General features: G+C 32.8%; 2 protein-coding genes across 3 annotated transcripts; both read left to right on the top strand.

Moving 5' to 3' along the window:
- The first annotated feature begins 235 nt into the window (after positions 1-235).
- On the top strand, positions 236-2,586 carry LOC124846853 (alpha carbonic anhydrase 4-like). Of its 2 annotated transcripts, none has more exons than XM_088091893.1 (7): positions 236-367; positions 742-956; positions 1,285-1,391; positions 1,493-1,595; positions 1,756-1,914; positions 1,988-2,041; positions 2,254-2,586. In XM_088091893.1, the coding sequence occupies exons 1-7, from the start codon at positions 271-273 to the stop codon at positions 2,341-2,343; spliced, it is 825 nt and encodes a 274-aa protein (XP_087948019.1). In that variant the 5' UTR covers positions 236-270; the 3' UTR covers positions 2,344-2,586. The 2 variants fall into 2 exon arrangements, with proteins under 2 accessions (XP_087948019.1, XP_087948020.1); XM_088091894.1 differs by having other exon boundaries at positions 2,176-2,307.
- An 8,774-nt stretch (positions 2,587-11,360) lies between these two features.
- On the top strand, positions 11,361-22,134 carry INO80 (DNA helicase INO80-like protein). Its single transcript, XM_047324219.2, has 23 exons — positions 11,361-11,564; positions 11,770-11,857; positions 12,033-12,429; positions 12,518-12,950; positions 13,040-13,240; positions 13,399-13,509; positions 14,173-14,600; positions 14,763-14,871; positions 14,945-15,025; positions 15,093-15,265; positions 15,683-15,808; positions 16,038-16,199; positions 16,290-16,347; positions 16,722-16,952; positions 17,097-17,243; positions 18,050-18,595; positions 18,724-18,981; positions 19,081-19,188; positions 19,661-19,755; positions 19,871-20,027; positions 20,263-20,460; positions 20,613-20,771; positions 21,564-22,134. Exons 1-23 carry the CDS (start codon positions 11,505-11,507, stop codon positions 21,822-21,824), a joined length of 4,587 nt encoding a protein of 1,528 aa, XP_047180175.1. The 5' UTR covers positions 11,361-11,504; the 3' UTR covers positions 21,825-22,134.
- Positions 22,135-22,354: the final 220 nt, after the last annotated feature.

Genomic DNA, 22,354 nt, shown 5'->3' on the forward strand with positions numbered 1-22,354 from the left:
GATAACCTAAATTTTTTATATTAATTTGAGATTACTTTTTTCTTACTTTTTACTTATTTCTCTTTTTATAAAAATACAAAAATTTATACTTTTATAACCATTTTAACCTTACATGTATCTCAAATGAATATAAAAATGTCATAATATTATTAATATATATATATATATATATATATATATATATATATATATATATATATCAACATTCACATATGCAACATGCAATAGGTGTTCATCACTGTTACACCACCAATAGCCACATTAAGCAAAATGAATCGTCATACCAATCTCAACTTTTTCTGTGTGCTCCTCCTCCTCCTCTTCTTCATTCTCTCTTCTTCCTCCTTCCTTGCTTCAGCAAAGGCTGGTATGAATCATATACATGTATTGTGATAAACAAGACTTTTCATTTTTTTCCTTTTCCATGTTAGAAATTCAGAACGAGAAGGTATCATTGTTGTTATACATCGTTTGGCAAAGGGAACTTGGATATTATTAATATCTTGATCTTTCTGTTCCTCAAAACATCATGTTTTGTCAGTGTTTTTTGTCTGTCTGTGTTCTCTAAGCTGCTATATGCATAGTTCCTGATAATTGTTTTTTCAATAAAATTTTGATTTCCCTTCTTTTTCCAAATGAATGTATTATATATATATATATATATATATATATATATATATAACCTGGTTGTGTGATTTCTCACTGATTAACTGGCATGAACTTTGTCCTTTGTATGAACAGAAGATGAAGAATATAACTACAAAGAAGAGAGTGACAGAGGGCCAAAAAATTGGTGGCGTATCAACCCTAAATGGAAAGCTTGTGGGAATGGAAAACTACAATCTCCCATTGATATCCTTGACAAAAGGGTGCAGGTGTTTCCTGAATTGGGTAAACTTCAAAAAGATTACCAACCAGCTCCTTCTGTCTTAAAGAATACTGGTCATGCCATCACGGTGAGCCATTAAACCATCACACTTGAGTATCAGTATCACCCTTTTGCAAAATTGATAGCAGATTAAAATTGATTTTGAGATTGTCATTATATAATTCATTCCTGTTTTGTATATCTAATAAATATTTCTCTCATATCAAGTATCTGATAAACCAAATATTTTAGTCTGAAATGTATGTTAAGTTAAAATACCTGTCACTGTTTTAGTTTAATACCAACTTATTATTAATTAGGACAAAATTTAGGACAGTTTTTCTAATCGCATATAGAAGTACTCAACACTTTCCCTAGAGCTGAGGAACTGATATCTGTGCTTAATGATTTGACAGGTGAAATGGAACGGGAATGCAGGGCAGCTTAACATAAATGGAACTTACTACAAACTGGTTCAATGTCATTGGCACACACCTTCAGAGCACACATTCAATGGAACAAAGTGAGTTTCCCGTTTTTCATTTGGCTAATTTAACAACTTCACGTAGTGGTGATGAACCTCTTTAGCATTGTACTGACATGGTTCTTCTGTTTGTTTTGTAGGTTTGAGCTGGAACTTCATGCAGTCCATCAAAACTCTAAAGGAGAGATTGCTGTTATTGGAATATGGTATAAAATTGGTCGTCCTGATCGCTTGCTTTCAAAGGTTTGCTATACTTCTCAACATTGCTTGTGAACAGAATATATTTGTACAGAGTATAGACCACTCAAACATGTTATGCAGATGAAATGATTGTGTATAGTGCATGAGTGATGAATCCCAATCTTTTATTTTTAAAAAGCAAAACCTTTATTCTTTTGGGCAGCTTCTGAAGGACTTAAAATCACTTGGTGAGAAGGACACAGATTTAGGAGTTATTAACCCAGGAATCATCAAGTTTGGAAGCAGAAAGTACTACAGATATGTTGGTTCACTTACAACTCCACCATGCACTGAAGGTGTTGTTTGGACAATAGTGAAGAAGGTTCTGTACTAACTAGTGTAGAATGATTTGTACTACACTTTTTCTGTAAACTCATATTGCATGTGTGTTACAGGTGAGAACAGTCTCAAGGGAGCAGTTGAGAGCATTGAAAGGAGCTCTTCATCATGTAAGTTACTAAGTACACACTGTAGATTTCCCAGAAACAAAAAATTCCTATACCAGATGTTGTTTAATTTAATTAAAATCCACTAATGCTTAAAGACATTTTAACATTCTCATTTATGGATTGTCAATTAAAAGTTGTTGACTTTATAATGATGAAGAAGTGAGCATGCAAGTACCATTACAATCCTTATCTAAATCACAACCATTCCATAGGGATACGACGACAATGCAAGACCGACACAGAATGTTAATGGAAGAGAAGTTTGGTTATATAGACCTAAAGAGAATGCAAAGACTACTTAGATATTTGTATAAAGATGTGAAGGAATTCACAGATGAAGCCTGAAGGATAAGAGTGAAGCACTTGGAATGATGCATGTTATCTTTACAGTTTATAAGTTATGTTTTTAGTGTGCTTGTCTTTGCAGTGGTTGCTTTGAGTTGTTTCTGGTTTAAGAGATAGTGATGATTTGACCTTTTGTATGAGGGACTCATGCTTTGTTTTCTCTGCTTCCAATATATAAAATGGTAGTATATATTGAATGCTATAAATCGCATTCATAAAGTGCACATATGGAGACAAAATTTAAGAAAAAATACCTTAATCGACAATGATGGTTCCAAGAAATAACTTCAAACATATGAAGGTTTTACATAGTGAGACTGATTTTTGTTGTGCCACCACTTGACCGTAATACCAAATTTTCTAGCAACTGGAAGACAAATGGAAAGCTTAAAGAGAGAACTTCTTTCTTGAAAAAAATTGCCGCAGCCCCTTTTAGGTTTTATAAAAATAATCCTCTCACTTAAATATCTCTATTTTTTAAAGTTGGTTTTATTTTATCTTATAGAAAACCATCTAAGACCTACATTTGCCTTTTATTTCTATCTAATAGAAACCAAATTTAATTTTTATTTCCATTAACAAAGTAAATCTTATTAAATCATATTTAAAATTTGATTTATCAATTTTTGATTATTTGTATTTTTTATGCTAGCAAAAAATACAATAATATTTCATTTAGATAAAATATATGTTAAATTAAAATTAAATCCTTTTAACTTAATTTATAATATTTGTTCGCTCCAATAAAAATAACTACTTGAATTAATTTATTAATAAAGGTTGGATCTAGTTACACTTATATAACTCTCAAATTCTGATAAATTAACATGGTAGAATAACTAAAGAAACTTCTTTCTCATTCGTTCATAATACCGTAGCCAATGTCTTATATAGAGCTCAAACTCATTACCATAAGTTGAAAGATTTTTCACCTTGATTCATTATTAATTTCACAATAATTTCATAATACCCAATAATCTTCAAATAACATTATCTCCGATATCAAAGTATAATAAATAACTTATTAATTTCTATGATAATCTCAAATCTAAAAAAGTTATGTATTTCCTTAAAAGAATTTTTCATTGTGAATTCAAAGATAATATTAGAAATTCTTCTGAGTAAGTTAAATGATCATATCTTTATATATACCATTTATATTTGTAATTTTTAAAAAATGAGATATTTTCATCTTTATTATTTCTCCTTATTATAATCACACGTGTTTAATTTTAATCAAGGACCTATCGTACGGATTCAACAAATATGACAATAAACATAATTTTATTATTATTAACATGACATAGACATACCTCAAATCCAACATACATAACTTTTTTTTCTTACTTATTTCAATAAATTAATTAGTAAAATCAATTTTACTAAGTTTGAGCCCTATACACAAAATGAGTTATATATATATATATATATATATATATATATATATATATATATATATATATATATATATATTATATTTATATGTATATATATATATATATTTATATGTATATATATATAGACACACACACACGAGAGTGTACATATGAAAAAAAAATATTATTTTCCCCCTCTCTAATCTTATATATTTGAACCCGTTTATATATACGAGAGTGTACACGTACACACCTGATTTTGTTAAAATTATTACTAAGTATATGAAAAAAAAATATTATTTTCCCCCTCTCTAATCTTATATATTTGAACCCGTTTATATATACGAGAGTGTACACGTACACACCTGATTTTGTTAAAATTATTACTAAGTATATGAAAAAAAAATATTATTTTCCCCCTCTCTAATCTTATATATTTGAACCCGTTTATATATACGAGAGTGTACACGTACACACCTGATTTTGTTAAAATTATTACTAAGTATATGAAAAAAAAATATTATTTTCCCCCTCTCTAATCTTATATATTTGATCCCGTTGGCCACGGTTCTATGATAGACCTATGTGTAGTTGAGAGGGACAAATACACTACTTGACTTGAATAAAATTATCCACTGCAATCAAGCATTATTGATTAAGTTCAACTAGTCACATTAATTATCATCAATTATAGACACTTAATCAATTACTTGTGTGCTTAAATATAATTAAGTGTGTCTTCACATAATTGATTATGTTAAACTTTAGAGTATGTTGCATAATGCTCTACGGTCATATTAATATCTAGACATTAACATAAACACATGCATATGAATGAATCAACAATAAATAAATTCCTTTTTACAACTACACACCATCACTAAACATTATTAAGTTCAAACTAAAAATGAGTTCATAACAATATATTCAAGCATTCAATAATATTTCTATGAGAGCACAAACCAGAAGCAACCAACAATATATCACACCCATGGTTAGAATTGTGAATATTTTCTTTTTAGAATTATGGCTCAAATCTTATTATAACATATAAGATATATAATGAATAAAATATGATATTTTAAAGTAAAAATAAGTGACATGAAAAAGGTTAAAAAATATCATATATGAAAATTTAGACAAAATTTCCAATCCACAACAACTAAAATATAGTAATAAAAGGAAAATGGTATTTTCTTTATTTAAATCCTACATCCTAATATTGTGTTTTTATTCATCTCATTTTCGAGTTCAATGCCACTTAGATAATTTTCTTTTTCTAATATAACACTTTCTTGCAACTCATCCTCATCCTTTTCCTCCACCTCTCCAACCATTTCTTTATTTTTATTATCATTTGTTGTTATGGTTTATTTTCCCTTTTAATCAACCCGATTAAATTTCTTAAACCTATTAAGGAAACAAAAAAATAATATAAGTATTATAACATTTGTGATTAATTTAATACACAAGTATTATAGTTTAAATAAAGATCCATTTTCCTTTTATTGTTTGGAGCTCTCTCTCCAAAAGTAAAAGATTCATGAATGTTCATCCATGAAACATTGTTTGATACATAATAATTCTCTTTTGTGGTAATTTACTCATCATTATATATCAGGTAAACATATATAGATCATAAGTATTCTTTTTCTCCTCTCTAATATTTTGCATCATCTCAAGTTGAAGATTATACCCATTTAATATTTGTTGATATAAGTGATTTCCTCTTTTAGTATGCACTTGATCAAATATATTTCAATTTCTTCCACATCCAATAACACTACTAATGGGACTCAAAATCCTAATTTCTAGATTTTGTAACCTTTTACCTTCTCCATCATAATTTTGCTACCAAAGAGCTGCAATTTCAAATAAAAAATTTAATATAAATAATGTGATATTGACTGTTATGTTCTTTATGAAACCATTTGTAGGCCAAACATGATGTGTTGATTTGATGATGTCTACCCTTTTATTATTGGTTTATCTCTTCGTGACTCGGTATCTTAGTTTGATCAAATTGTAAAGCATGAACCAGTTTCAAAGATATACGTTTAAGCACATTTGCATTGGAAAAACTTATTTTATGCCTATCTGAACACAATAATTGGTTATGTTAACAAATCATGATCATGTTAAAAAATAATTGATTATGCTAGTCAATGGTTTTTACATGTTTTGAAAATAATTGATTATGCAATAATTAATTATGTTAGATATTTATAAAAAAAATATCAATTTTAAACAACTGATTATGTTTAATAACTAATAATAATCAATTATGTTGATTCAAAATGGTTTATGAGTTATAAGGAGACATATTAATAAATTATATCTTTCTTTTATTTTTCTTTGTAATTTGACTTAAATTTCATGCACATGTGTTTGGAGTGCTGGTAGAGGTAATTGAGTGTTTTTTATTACCTTTATAAATATTTTTGAAAGATGTTTCAAGAAGCTATTTGTATATCTTGTTCTAATTACATATGTGTTTCTTATAATTGTATAATTTAATATTATAGTGAAAAATTTAGCTCAGGTTGTTTGGATTAACTATATATATAAATTCAGAAAAAAATAATCAGTATAAAAATTGTTGTATATTCTTGACTTTTATTTTTGCTTAATCTCTTCAATCTTTGTTGTTCTTTATTTTCATTAACCATTGCATTGGATTTCTTCCATTATCAACAATTTTAAGCAAAGTTATTTTTTTAAATCTTTAAAGGACCTTTTTCAAAAATAAATTAAATGTTTTACTAGTTTTTTTTATCCCTTGTGTTTATTGTCATGCTTCTTCAAAAAAAAAATCTTGGACTTTCTTTAATCTATCATGTTATTGATCAAATTGAAATCCAATCCTTCTATCTAAGATTATTTTTTCTCAAAATTTTCTTCTAACTTCTTTGTTAATTGACCCACTTGAGTCTCCAAATTAAGAAGTTTGCATGAATTGTTGAAGTGTCTCTTCAAGTTTTGATCTCCTTTCATACAAGGAAGGTTATTATTGTTGGTTTTGTGAATGTCGTGGTCTATTTGAAGATCCAACTTGTCTCATGCTTTAGTGAGATTTCTAGCCTTGATTGTAGTTCCCATAATTACCTTGGCAGTCTTGATTTCCCATGTAATTGGTTTCTTCTTACGTGTATAACTGTTTAAGTTGAGGTTGTAGAGGTGTTTATGAAACTAGAAGTATTAAGAACAAAAAAAAGTCTTGATAAAGTGATGATGGTGCACACTCACGACTATATCAAATACAGTTTCCTTTCTTAATTTTGAAAGTTTGGGAAAAAAAGAGTGATAGACATCAAGTAGTTGGTAAAAGTAAGTTATGTAGTTAATAGATGTGGAGAGAGTATGCATAGAAAAGTTGTATTTGTTAGAGGATGAAATATCATTGGAGTTTGAGTTGTGTTTTTTATATTAGACTAGACATCTTGTTGTCTTTGTGGTTTGTGTGTAGTGTTTAATAGTAATAGAGAAATACAAATTCAAGACTAAGTTGATTTACTTACCTTTACATAGTTAGAGAAAGCCCATAAGGCAATCTTTTGCCTCATAGATATGAAGTTGTTATGTGATAGCTATTAGTGGGTGAGGAAAGAGGAGTTCTGATTATATAGGCTAGAAAAGATGTAAAGTCTAGAGGCGAGACCTTGGATCAAATGAATTTCGAGAGGAGGTTTTTGGAAAGGTAATGTTTTTGGATAAAGTAAGAGTTGGCAAGAGAAGATGAATTCGTAAGGTTGGTGAAAAGTGAGATGTTAGTGCATGTGTAAGGTAACCTAGTGTAGGTGATTAATATGATGGGAAAATTTGATGACCAATCAAGTATGATGGTGCTTTCTCAAGAGAGAAAATTTTTCTATTAGCAGGGGTAAGGTAACATAAGAGCCTTGTGCCAAAACAACAAAAGAAGAAGGTGGTTGGATCCTTTCAGCAACAACACTCTCATCAACAATGATAACAAAAGAGATATTCAATTGTAAAGGTTCACACGGGAGAAAGAATTGTCCTTGGACTGAGGCGAATTGTTTCCAATGCCAGAAGGGGAGGCACGCTAATAAGGATTGTTCTCAAAAAGGCAAGCTAGTGCTGCCAACATATAATTAAGGAGGAAAAGCTAGGAAAGGTTTTGAGTAGTTGAAAAATGTGTTTGTGATAGCTAGTGTTGAAGCAATTAGCATATATAGTCTCATTTATGTTATTTCAATTCTAGTTGTGTTAAGAGTTTTGGTTTGGTTTAAAACAACACATTTACTTTGTGTCACATGCATGTGTAGATTGCATACGAGGGAATTAGGGCTTGAGCTAGTGGTTTTTGCTACAAATTAGATTACTTGAAGACTTCTTGGGTGTGTGATATGTCTTATGGTGGTCAAAGGATCTAAATTTGAAGTCAATTTGAATTGTTTCATTTGAAAGTTGGGACATAATCTTAAGAGTGAATTGGTTTTTTCCAATCTCATTCTTGTTGGTTGCAGTATCCAATCAAGTGATGTTTGTTGATTCATGAGGATGAGTCAGTAATTGCACATCAAGTTTGGAATAAGTTGAAAAGTTGGAGCAAAGTGTTATGTTGTAGAGTGTTGTCTGACAAAGGTCAGTGAAGAACAAACATAAGGGATCTCAGTTGCGAAAGAGTCATAGATCTGTTCCAAAGGGAGTGCCAAAACAACCACTTAAAAGAGAGGTTGAGTTTGCTATTGACTTGGTGCTTGGAGCAGAATCGACGTTAATAACTTTTATAGGATGGTCTTGTCGAGTTGGTGGAGTTAAAGAAGCAAGTATAGGAACTATTAGAGAAGCAATGATTTAGACTTAGTGTGTCATTGTAAAAAGCTACAATTTAATGAATTTTGAAGGATAAGTAGTTGTTTGACAAGATATCCAAGTGTAAGTTTATGCTTAAGGGAGATGTGTCTCTTAAGATAGATGGTTCTGACAAGTGGAAGTAGAGTAAAGCAAAGGAAGTCCTAAAGGTGTCACTGAAGTAAGGAACTTCATGTGTTTCGTTGATTTTGAAAAAGTTGTGTGGGAGGTTTCTCAAGGGTGGTTGTTTCTTTGTCACAATTGACACTAAATGATAATATTTAGAGGGCAATAAAGATAAGTGAAAAGAATTTTTAGGTTATTGAGGAAGAGGTGGACCGACAATTTAGTGCCGATCAATTTTAACACAGGGAAGCCTTTCGAGGTTTACTATGACTCAACACACTAGAAGTGAGAATGTATGTTAATCAAAGTGGCACAACGATGTGGTGGTAAGGTATGTTTGCTGGAGAGGAATTATCTTACTCATGACTTGGTACTTGATGCAATATAGACTTCTCTAAAACAACAGAGAAAATTGGACAGGAGGCAAAGGAGGTGAATCGAGCTATAGTTTTAAGTTGTAGTGTTTTCCTAAAATTGAAAATGCAATAGAAGAGGCTTTGAGCAAAAAAAGGATTTAAGTTGTTGGTTTGATGATGAAGGAGTTAAAATTAATGTGAGGGAGACTTCATTAGTGCAGTCACTTAACTATAATTAGCAAGTTTTTCAAAATGGTTTAGGAAAAAGCAATTAATATAGAAAATCCTAAATTGAGATGTACCTTAGAGTTGTTAGATACTGATCAAGTTAGTGATTTCAAAATTAACCAAGATGTTGTTGATCAATGGTTATATGATAATGGATTAGAAAGTGAGGAAGGATTGTAAAAATCGGTTTTTTCGTTACAACAATTGGAGGTTCTAGTTAGAAGCGAGATAACATGACTATGAATTGTTACCTACTAGCCAAAGTTAGGAAAGGAGACATGATATTATGGGGCTGGTTGTGGAAATGTTGACCCAAAATGTTAACTTTTAGTCAATGTGCTAAACAGTCATGTATGATCAAGTTGGCCGAGTTGTACATCAAAGAAAGAATAAGGTGGTGTGAAGTGTTAACTAGCATGTTTTAGACTGAGACCTAAAGTTATCTTTAGATTTATGGTAAAAATCTACAAAAGATAGAGGAGAACATATGGAAGATGGGTTCAGTACATCAGTTACAAATTATTGGTCAAGTGTAAAGAATTATTCAAACTTTAGATTTGAGGTTGAGAAGTTGTCTTAGCTAGGCCAATCTATACTATTGAACACCATATCACATAATACAGAGACAAAGTTTTCAATTGGTTAAGGTGTTGAAACAGATAAGTTAAACAAGTTTAGGTGGTTATTATTCTATATATATTTTCACACAATATAAATATATATATATATATATATATATATATATATATATATATATATATATATATATATATATATATATATAAACAATATGGTGGAAAAAAGAGTTTACATAAAATAATTGTATAAATTAGTAAAATTTAATTGTTGGGTCAAGATAAAAAAAATGCATTTGATATGATTAAAGAAGTAACATTAATGCATTTGATATGATTAAAGAAGTAACATAATGTTGATTTATTATAAAATATAATATAAAAGAAGTTTTGTCACCTAGATAGAATCATTCATTTTCTTCCCCTTAAAATTTATTATTATTATTATTATTTTTAACATTCATAAATATATTTTTCGTTTGATTATGTTAACTAACAACTTATAACAAATATATATGTTCTGATTCAATTAATTAATTAACAACTATTTTACTATCTAATTTTAGTTTATATTATATTTTAAATTTATAACTCAAATAAGTTTTCATAAGAGTTGGTGATTAGTATAATATTTTTTTCTTTAAATTATATGCATAAGAAATGGTAAATATTTTTGTTTTTACAGTATCAGTTCAAATATTAGTAACCCTAAGATAGTTCAGTTTTTTTCTTACTTTTTTATAATTCAGTTTGATTATTTTTAGTCTGTTTAGTACTGTAAAAAGTTTAAAATTGTTTGGATAACACGTGTAAAAGTTACTCTAATATTTAAATCACTATAAAAGTGTTTAATGTTAAATATAACAATTAACTATCACCAATTATTTGATTTGGATTTTTATTTATAAAAATTGTAACAGGTTTTTATTTTTCACTATCAAACTTTAATCACAGTTATCATATTGATTTTGTGCTAATATTCTCTTATGGGCTTAATCATACTAGCTATATTCTTGTTCAGAAATTTTATTGACCAGTCTATTTTCAAGGACTTGTCATCGCAATAAACTTTTTTTAATTGTGGTCTCAACAAATGTTTTGTTGGATCAAATTCCAGAAGTTGACATCTACCCAATAGTCGAGCTCATACTTACCATGATTCAAACAATAATAATAATAATAATTATTATTATTATTATTATATCAGGTTACTCATATATTAAAAGAATAATTAGTTTATGGCAAATTAAAGATTGAATTCCACTAAGAAAATATTTACATTTAATGGTGTTACTGTAAGGATAATTTTTTTTTTACATTCGAAAAAAATAATTCCATCTCCCTTCCGTTTCATCTCGCCGTCTAGACACGGGAAATCCCACCGTCAATCCTAACACACAGGGAAGCGCATTTTAGCGTTAGTGTCACCTGTCCAGCGCACGTTAGTCAACGTCAGTGCTTCCATTCTCGATACTCTTTCTCGTCTCTTTCCTTCGCCTTATCCTGCGCACCACCCCGTTTCCCTTTTTTCTTTTAGGGTTACGCTTCTTCTTCTTCTTCTTCTACTTCATCTTCTTCTTCTTCTCATGCTTCGTCCAAAAACTAGGGTTCCTTCGTTCTCGAAGTAGTCGCGTCGCACCACATGGATCACCGACCGAAATCGAAGGATTCACTCCCTTACTCCACTCTTTTCAATCTCGAGGTCCGTACCAGTTATCTTCTTCGACGAAACCTTTGCGCTTCTTCTCAACGTTTCTGTCCTAATTACCTTTTCCGTGGTTTCTTATGATTTACTTGTGGAATTTATTTGAATTTAATTTTAACAGTTTGCATTTTCTTTTGAAAAGAAATTTGAGGATATTGCTATTTTTTCTTCTGTTTTTTTTTTTGACTGCATTGTTTTGTAGTCTTTGGTGAACTTTCAACTTCCACAACACGATGATGATTTTGATTATTATGGAAATAGTAGTCAGGATGAGAGCAGAGGCAGCCAAGGTAGACACTATTTCGATATATATATTTTTTCTGTTTATATGAGACACTATTACTTGAATTTCCACTATTGTAGATTTTACTGTTTGGCTAGTGAGTAGTTTTTTTGTTCGTTGGTTTGAGAGTTGGGACTTGAATATAAGTGTGTTCTGTATCTTTGTGATACGTCCATGAGTAGGTGGGGGGATTACAAATCACAGTAATGGGAATGTGCATGGAAGGGAGGCGAGTTTGTTGAAGAAGAGGAGGTGGTCTCTGAACCGTGACAGTGAGGATAGGAGCGGTTTTTATGAGACACACATGACAGAGGAGCGATATCGATCAATGTTGGGAGAGCATATTCAGAAATACAAGAGGAGGTTAAAGGATACAATGAGTAGTCCTGCCCAAAATCAAGCTGCTGTTGCACCTGGGAAAAGCAGCACAGGGTTGAAAGCTCGGAAGTCAGGGAATGAGCGCAGGGGAGGATTACATGCTGTGGAGACTACGTCAGAATGGATGAATGATTCGAGCTCCCAGAAACCAGGAAACTACCGTGATGTAGATTTCACCCCACAATATGGCACTGCTGATAGGTTTGCCTTTTAATGCTGTTTTAAGTTTTTGGAATCACGAATCATTGTTTAAGATGAAATTTACCTTGCGTTTGTGAACTCCTTTCAGGATTATGTATGAACCTGCATCTTTGGATATTGGGGATGGAATCATTTACAAGATTCCTCCAATCTATGATAAGTTGGCTGGAGCTCTAAACCTCCCAAGCTTCTCGGATATCCATGTTGATGATTTTTACTTAAAGGGCACCTTGGATTTGGGTTCATTGGCTGAGATGATGGCAGCTGATAAAAGATTTGGGAATAGAAACCGAGCTGGCATGGGTGAAGCATTACCCCAATATGAATCACTACAGGCACGGCTGAAGGTCATAGGAGCTTCAAATTCTGCTCATAAATTCAGTCTGAAAGTGTCTGATGCTGATTTGAATTCCTCCATTCCAGAGGGGGCAGCGGGAAGCATAAGGCGGTCTATTTTGTCCGAGGGTGGTGTATTGCAGGTTTATTATGTGAAAGTTTTAGAGAAAGGTGACACCTATGAGGTATCTATCATATAATATGAAGATGTTTTTCTCTTTACACTCTCCGTCTATTTCTTTTTATCATTTAGCTTTGTTTTGGATTGTTTTAGATCATTGAAAGAAGCCTACCTAAGAAACAAAAAGTGAAGAAAGATCCTGCCTTGATAGAGAAGGAGGAAACAGAACGATGTGGTAAGATTTGGGTTAATATTGTCAGAAGGGACATACCAAAGCATCATAGGAACTTCACTACTTTTCATCGAAAGCAGCTTATTGATGCCAAGAGAGTCTCAGAGATTTGTCAAAGAGAGGCATGGTCCCTTATTTCACTCCTTTAATAATACATTTTGTCTGATATATTTGTGTTGATTTGTGGTATAACTCGAGTGTTGCTGTAAAGATTTTGATGGTAGGCTTTGTACATGGCACTTTGTCTACACTAACTTATCTGGACCTTTTGCTCTTTCAGGTTAGAATGAAAGTTAGTAGATCCCTTAAATGGACAAGGGCTGCCGGAATGCGCACCCGGAAACTAGCTAGAGACATGTTGCTGTTCTGGAAACGAATAGATAAAGAGATGGTATATTTTAATTCATTCCTTAAATTTTTTGATTTTCCGATTCTGAGTATTGAACACTGGAACCACATGGATGTCAAGAGATAATTTTTTAGATGTGATTGTGGGGATTTTAGATGTGATTTTTGGGGACTTTTGTGTGTCATGATGGCTGCATACCTCCCTTGCACACTACCTTCACCTTGGAAGACAAGTTTGTGGATGATAGTCAAGACTAGTTCTTACCCACTTGTGTATCTCTCTGCTTGCAATGGATAGATGCATGTTTTTTGTCTATTGGATAATGGTCTTGTAATCTCTTACCATTGGAATGATGTCACTGTATTTTACATGTAGTGGTAATGATTGTTGAAGGTGACAGTATTGTACACTTCTTTCAAACTAAATTATTTAATTTTGGCTCTAAGGTACTGAATTTAGATGTTTTTGGTCCATCTGAGATACAGAAGATGAATGAATTGGGATGTTTTTCAATAGATATCAAGCAAACCACGTTGTTGGTCTTGACACGATATATAATGAGTAGTCCATTTGGTGGAGACATGCAGATATGGCAACATGTACCTGTATTTATTTTTTTGAATCTGAATATGTTGTGCTAGTGTACATTTGTAACTCGTACATTAGACTTGGATACACTAAGTATTTTATTTCTTTCCTTGGCAGGCAGAAGTGAGGAAGAGGGAGGAAAAAGAAGCAGCAGAAGCTTTGAGGCGCGAACAGGAGCTGCGAGAGGCAAAGAGGCAACAACAAAGGCTTAATTTTCTTATACAACAAACTGAGCTGTACAGTCACTTTATGCAGAACAAGTCAAACTTGCTATCTTCAGAAACTTTACCCACCGCAGAAGAAGATGCAAATGACCAAGATGCAATGATTGATGACTCTGCAGATGCTAAGCCTGAAGACGAGGAAGATCCTGAAGAGGCTGAATTGAAGAAGGAAGCTTTGAAGGCTGCACAAGAAGCAGTTTTTAAGCAAAGAAGTTTGACAAGTGCTTTTGACACTGAATGCTTGAGGCTGCGCCAAGCTGGTGAAACAGATTCACTTCCACCAGATGTTGCTGGAGCGAGTAATATTGATTTGCAAACCCCGTGAGTTTCTTCTCTCTTTATCTGTTGCCATTTTAATGTACTTCTAGAGTGCATGTACAATGTACATGCAAATTTTTCTTGATGTTCATTTGGATAATATTAGGTATGTGTTAAGTATTATTGTATTAATTTGAGTTGAGGTTTTGAATTGTTGTGTTGCAGCTCCACCATGCCAGTGGCATCCACAGTTCGGACACCTGAATTATTTAAAGGTGTTCTTAAAGAATATCAGCTAAAGGGTCTGCAGTGGCTTGTAAATTGTTACGAACAGGTTCGAGCAATCCTTAATAAAGTATGATTTATTTCATTTGGTTATGAATTTGAAGGATTTTGGTTACTTTCAGGGTTTAAATGGTATTCTAGCAGATGAAATGGGACTTGGAAAGACTATTCAGGCCATGGCATTCTTGGCCCATTTAGCTGAGGTAGCTATTCATTCACCTTTTTTTGTACATTTTTGTGACTTTATTGTAACCTTGTTGTCCTTATCAGGAAAAAAACATATGGGGACCTTTTCTGGTTGTTGCACCTGCTTCAGTATTAAATAATTGGAATGAGGAACTTGAGCGCTTCTGCCCAGAACTGAAAAGACTTCCGTACTGGGGCGGACTCTCAGAGCGGACAGTACTTAGGAAAAGTATTAACCCAAAGGATCTATACCGTAGGTAATGTTAATTTCTTTTTGCAGAAATTTGCCCATCTTTAATTTAAAACTTGAAATCTGAAAAAAAAAAAAAAAAAAGCTGGTGTAAAACTTCAATATGGTTTGTAAATTTTGAACTTCTTTAAAATTTGAGCTTTATTTAATGGGTGATATTTTGTGATTGACATGGAATAATGGTTCTCGCTTTTAAGTTATTGTTAAACAAAACAATTGGCTTTTAACAAAGTAAAAAAACAGGATGCCAATGTTGGAATTCCTTTTTATTTTAGTAAGTATAATCATCATGCTTTTCAACCTTTTGAACTGTGTGATTGATCTAATCTATATTTTGTCCCTCATCTACAATTATAAGCTCCATTGTAATTTATTTGCTTGGTCTTTAATTTTCATTTCTTTTGTTTTGTAATTGTTTTACCAGGGAAGCTAAATTTCACATTCTCATCACAAGCTACCAGCTATTAGTATCTGATGAGAAGTATTTTCGTCGAGTGAAATGGCAGTATATGGTTTTAGATGAAGCCCAGGCAATCAAAAGTTCGACAAGGTTTGTTGATATCTTGTTTCTGTGGTGCATTAGTTAATGAAATCTATTGTTAATTGATCATTATTCCATCCTTTTAACTGAAAAAAAGATCTGATTAATTAGTTTATATTTTGCATTTTTAGGGATTGCATCTTCACCAGTTTTGCGAATATTGTGTTGATTATGTAGTCAGTGAAGAAGTTATATTAACATCTTATGATTTCCCCTTTAATTTTCTTTTATTTCACAGTATAAGATGGAAGACACTTCTAAGTTTTAATTGTCGGAATCGCCTACTGCTGACTGGTACACCCATTCAGAATAACATGGCTGAGTTATGGGCTCTTCTTCACTTCATCATGCCAACTTTATTTGACAGCCATGAACAATTTAATGAGTGGTTTTCTAAAGGGTATATATTCCACCTTAAAGTCCCTGGATATGTTGGGTAGGAGGTATTTAACTATGGTCTAACAATCTTTTTATGATCTACGCATGCCAGAATTGAGAACCATGCCGAACATGGAGGTACTCTGAATGAGCACCAGCTTAATCGATTGGTAAGTTTCTTGTTGATTGCACAACGAGATGACTAGGATGTGTTATTATAATTTACATTATACTGGATTTTTTGTACAAGAAATTTTATAGGCATTTAAATAGCCTATTTTTTGGAATGTAGGTTAATTGCTTGGTGTTTCACAATAGGGGAAGTTGTTGGTGCCATTCATCAAGTTCTTATTTTGATTGTTGTAGGAATAGTATGTTATATTCACAATTTATAGAACTCTGTCTGGGATATAATGATTAAAATTACAAGAAGATTTGTTATGTGGTGACTATTATTTTATTATTGCGGTCACTACCTCATTAACTTTTTTTTTATCGTGTTAAATCCTTATCTTAGAGCTCTAATTATTGCTTCTCCTCACAGCATTCAATTCTAAAGCCTTTCATGCTGCGGCGTGTTAAAAAGGATGTGGTTTCTGAGCTGACTAGAAAAACTGAGGTTACTGTGCACTGTAAGCTCAGTTCTCGGCAACAGGCTTTTTATCAAGCAATTAAGAACAAGATCTCTCTTGCCGAATTGTTTGACAGTAATCGTGGGCAGCTCAATGAGAAGAGAATTCTGAATTTAATGAACATTGTTATTCAACTAAGGAAGGTAGACAATCCATAATACTTCTGGCTTTCTTTTCTCTTTGTTCATAATTTTTAATGTGAGTTTTGTATTAATTCATTTTGAGATAAGGATTGTTTTTTCACCAAGAGAGCCTGTAAAAAATATTACTCTTTGCACATATGATAGGTTTGCAACCATCCAGAGTTGTTTGAAAGGAGTGAGGGAAGCACATACCTCTACTTTGCAGAGATTCCGAATTCCCTTCCACCTCCTCCATTTGGGGAATTGGAGGATATTTATTATTCTGGTAGTCACAACCCCATATCATATGAGGTATTTCCTCATAATGCTTTATTCACTATGTCAAAACATTCAATTTTATTTGGTTGTTTTGTTGCAAACTTATGCATATTGGTTTCTTTGGAATTATGTCTCTCCATTCCTATTAGATCACGTGTTAATGGTAGGAAATCTTCATATTGTATGATATGTTGTTTTGTACTCTTAAACTATCCTTGATGCTATAGCAGTTTAGACAGAAAAGCTAATTTGATCCATGAATACATGCAAGTTCACTTAGGACTCTGGGCAATGTTGAAATATTGCAGTTCAGTTTCCTATTCATTTAGAAGGGCACCAATTGAAATTTTAGTGTGCTTTTTAGTTTATACACTGTTATCTGTTGAGTTGGTAACTTTAAAGAAGGTTTTTGATGGTATTAGACTGTAATACTGACACTGGTTGAGATTTGAGCTGAACGAAAGAGGATATGGAAGATAGAGGGATGCTATATCTTTTAATGTGGAAGATAGAGGGATGCTATATCTTTTAATGTGAGAACTTAAATATAGAAAGAAACAAATAATGTAGAACTGAGGGAAGATAGAGGGTAAATTAATGCTGTAACGAAAAGGTTAGTGGGTTCCATGTGTTGAGTTGCTGCCTTAGTGATATGCATGGAACCTGTTGCATTTTTACTGTGAAAGGAAAGTATTTTCCATATCTCATGTCATGCTGATATTTGGTTGTCTTTGGATTAGGGTTTTCTCTTTTCCCTACTAAATTGCTTCTATCTAATGTCGACTATGCTTCCTTTAATTCTTTTTACTGCTTTTGTTAATTTCCCAATGATCTTTCAGATGCCAAAACTTGTCTATGAAGAAATTGTACAAAGTTCAGAGATTTTTGGATCAGCTGTTGGTCGTGGTGTCTCCAGAGAATCTTTTCAGAAACATTTTAGTATTTTTAGACCAGAAAACGTTTTTCGATCCGTATTCTCAGAAGACACGTACAGTACAAGTGGAAACCTAGGTTTTATCCATTTGATGGATTTGTCTCCACAAGAGGTGATGTTTCTGGCTACTGCTTCTTTTGTGGAGCGACTATTATTTTCTATTACGAGATGGGAACGTAAATTCATTGATGAAGCTGTAGACTTTCTAACTGAGACCATAGATGATGACCCAGAATGTAGTTACCTTGAGAAAGAAAAGGTCAGAACGGTTACAAGAATGTTATTGGTGCCAACGAGATCCGAGGCTCAGTTTCTGCAGGAAAGATTGCAGACTGGACCCAGCCATGCTCCTTTTGAGGCCTTGATTGTCCCACATGAAGATAGGCTGTTGTCAAACGCCAGGCTTGTTCACTCTGCTTACACATATATCCCACAAAGTAGAGCTCCTCCTGTATGTTATTTTTCTCTATTATCTGCTCTTCGTTTATGATTTTCCAAGATTTGTTGCCTCGTTTTTAGTTCCTTTTTAAATAGAATGATAATTTATCATTGACCATTTTCTTCTTTTCGTTTTCATAGATTGGTCTTCACTGCTCAAATAGAAACTTCTACTATAAAATGATTGAAGAATTACATGATCCCACGATTAAGAGGTTATTTGTGGGATTTGCACGTACATCTGATTATAATGGACCTAGAAAGCCAGATGCTCCTCACCATTTAATTCAAGAGATAGATTCTGAATTACCTGTTTCTCACCCTGCGCTTCAGTTAACACATAGCATTTTTGGAACTTCTCCACCAATGCGCAATTTTGACCCTTCGAAGTTGCTCACTGTAAGTGTTGCTTTTAGTTTTGTTGATTCTCTTGAATCTCCTCTCTTCTCTCAACTTTCATGTTGAATAGATAATCTAATTTACATAATTTTCGTACAGGACTCTGGAAAGCTCCAAACACTTGATATATTATTAAAACGCTTAAGAGCAGGAAATCATCGTGTACTCTTGTTTGCTCAGATGACCAAAATGTTGAATATTTTGGAGGTACTTTCAACATTTCATGATGTTCAACTTATTAATATTGATTGTGTGTAAATAAATATAAAAATCCAGTTGTATATTTCTGAGATGTCCAAATCAAAGATGTGAAACATGGGTAAATAATGAATGAACAAAATTAGTTACTTACTAGAACCCTTTAGCATGAGTTTGTTTGCCTTAAATGTAGTGATTACTACTCAAATGAAATCAACTTATGAGGACATAGAAGTTGCATGTTTTGTGTGTATACATGTATGTTGTTATTGTCCTAAAGGTAAGATGAGTTCGGTTCAATTATGTTTTGAAGAAGTTGGGAACTTGGGATTTCTGGGTAAAGTTCAAATTTTCAGTGATTTCGAATTGGAAACCCTTCCTGCCAAGATCAGTATACAGAGGACGGGGCAACATGTTCAATTTGTCTTTTTAACTCTCTTTTTTTCTTATATATTCTGACTTGTAATTCAATCATCTTCAGGACTACATGAACTATAGAAAATATAAGTATTTTAGACTTGATGGATCATCCACTATCCAGGATCGTAGAGACATGGTCAGAGACTTTCAGCATAGGTAATGTCTTCTAGTTTCTTTGTAATCTTTTCATATTGTATTCTAGTTCAACTATTGATCATTACTTATTTTATTATACATATGTTTTTTGATATTTCTTATTAATTTGTTGCAGGAATGATATTTTTGTGTTCTTATTGAGTACAAGAGCTGGTGGGTTAGGTATCAACTTGACGGCTGCTGACACAGTCATATTTTATGAGAGTGATTGGAATCCAACATTGGATCTACAGGCAATGGACAGAGCTCATCGTTTGGGCCAGACAAAAGATGTTAGTTCCACCTCTCATCAATTTCTCCCTCAAACTACTTGTTCTATGGATGTTAATATTACATATTTTTTGTGAATATCAACAATTGTCCTCTGGATTTTCCTTCATTGCATATCTGGAATTGATGCTTTGCCTTTCTCTGGATCATGCACCTTTTTCTTTCTCAGACATTAAAGCTATTCCTTTTTCGTTTGCAAGTGCTTAACTGATTTTATATGCATCTTCTAACTTGCAGGTTACTGTTTACCGACTTATATGTAAAGAGACAGTTGAAGAGAAGATTCTTCTTAGAGCGAGTCAGAAAAGTACTGTGCAGAACCTTGTCATGACTGGTGGATCTGTCGGTGGTGATCTTTTAGCTCCCGAGGATGTTGTATCTTTGCTTCTAGATGATGCTCAGTTGGAGCAGAAGTTAAAGGAGATCCCTCTCCAGGTTGGTTTTGAATCTGGTTACCAGACTTCATTAGTTTACTATGTATTGAATATTCTAGACTAACTAAATGAAACACTTTTAGAAAAAGTTCTTTAAAGCCTAGAACAATTATGAAAAGTTTTCTGATTGTTTGACCTTGCTTATCCTTCCAGGCAAAGGATAAGCAAAAGAAAAAACAACCTATGAAAGGCATTAGGGTAAATGAAGATGGTGATGCATCACTGGAAGATCTAACAAGCTCTGCAGCTCAGGGTACTTCAGATTATGATTCTGCCGTGGATCCAGAGGGTTCAAAGTCCAGTAATAAAAAGGTATCATTATAAGGCTTCAATGTATTTTCTGGAGAGGATTTGACCTCCAAGAAGTCTTTTTTGTTGTTGATGATGCTGATTGATTATATCTCATTTATTGGTTGCAAAAATTCTAGATACATATTTCAGTTCGTTGCATCGTAAAGAAAATTGTTAATTTATATTGGAAGTTTGTAGTTTCTTATTGGAATGGAATGATCTGCTGCATGTGGTTGAACATACTTTTGCTTGCTTTTATGTAAATAGCTGAAAAGAAATCGGGAAACTCCTCTGTGATAAAAGTTCTTAGGGTAAGTTTCTTGGCATTAAGTTTATCGATATATTACTGTACTGTTGTTTGAAAGGAAATTTAGTAGTCGATTTCTGTGTTTTTTTTTGGAGATGTTGATTATGAGTCTCTTTAGCTTTAGAGCAGAACAAGTATGCAATAATTTTGAAATAGTCTGTCTATTTATATGCAATGCACAAATGTCACAGAGTGACTATCCTTAAAACTAGTTAACCCATAACTCTTCACTGTACCATGACAGAAAAGAGATAGACAATTTATTTTCAATAAACTAATTGACCATTTAATCGATCGTGGTACCCATGATGGTGGGTTCATACGCCACATAACATCTCTTTCCTACACGGTGATTTTTTAAAACCTCATACTTTTGCTAGTTTGATCATTTGTGTGAATTTTAGTGACTTTGAATTTTTAGGTGTACTCGTGTTCATGGAATCCAAATATTTTCTGTATTTTGAATGTTATGTGAATTTGGTAAACATAATAATGTCTTTGTGCAGAGAAAAGCTGCCTCGGATAAGCCGAGGCCAAAGAATTCTCAAAAGATGAGTGAATTTAGTACTGCATTCATGGACAGCGAATTGGATGATGTCGATCCAGTGGGTCAGAAACCCAAGAGACCGAAAAGGGTAAAGAAGAATGTGAACGTTGAAGATGCTTTTACTGGGACTGCTACCACTGTTCCAGAGCAGAGTCAATTTCCACCTCCACGTGATTTTAGTGCCGGAGGTTCTAAAGCAGAATCAGGGCAAGACAACTAAAGATTTTGTAACTAATGTCTCATATTTCCAGCCCTGTGGATTGACATTTTTGTGGGGACTGCTACATTGGCTCCCTTGTTGATCAACAGTTTCTAGTTCCCAATTTCTTGGTTCTCGTCTAACTACAAATACTGGTGGCAAGCTGAGTCAAGACAGAGGAAGGTGTATATCCTAGGTTCAGGTTGTATATAGTAGTCCTTAATGGTATACTGATAGTTTGTACAGATTGGGCCATCCTTACTCCAGTTGATTTTTGTGCGCCACGTCCAATATTTATTTCACATGAGTAATACATTTGAATCTCTCTCTTGATCATGTTTAAAAATAACTTATTCAATTAATCTGGATAAAGAAGTGGTGGGATTGATCAAAGTTGGAAGCCGGTGATGGCTAAATGTTATCCTTGAAAAGCATAAGTGCAGGGATAATTTTTCTACTCCCATCTTTTAGTATTGCTTTACAAAAATATCAAACTTGTGCAAATCATCTCATTATGTGAATGCTAGTAATTCATCTTTAGTTTCCCGTTT

The sequence above is a fragment of the Vigna umbellata genome, chromosome 5, assembly GCF_029865625.1.
Source record: "Vigna umbellata cultivar VRB3 chromosome 5, Vumbellata_1.0, whole genome shotgun sequence".
Taxonomy (NCBI): domain Eukaryota; kingdom Viridiplantae; phylum Streptophyta; class Magnoliopsida; order Fabales; family Fabaceae; genus Vigna; species Vigna umbellata.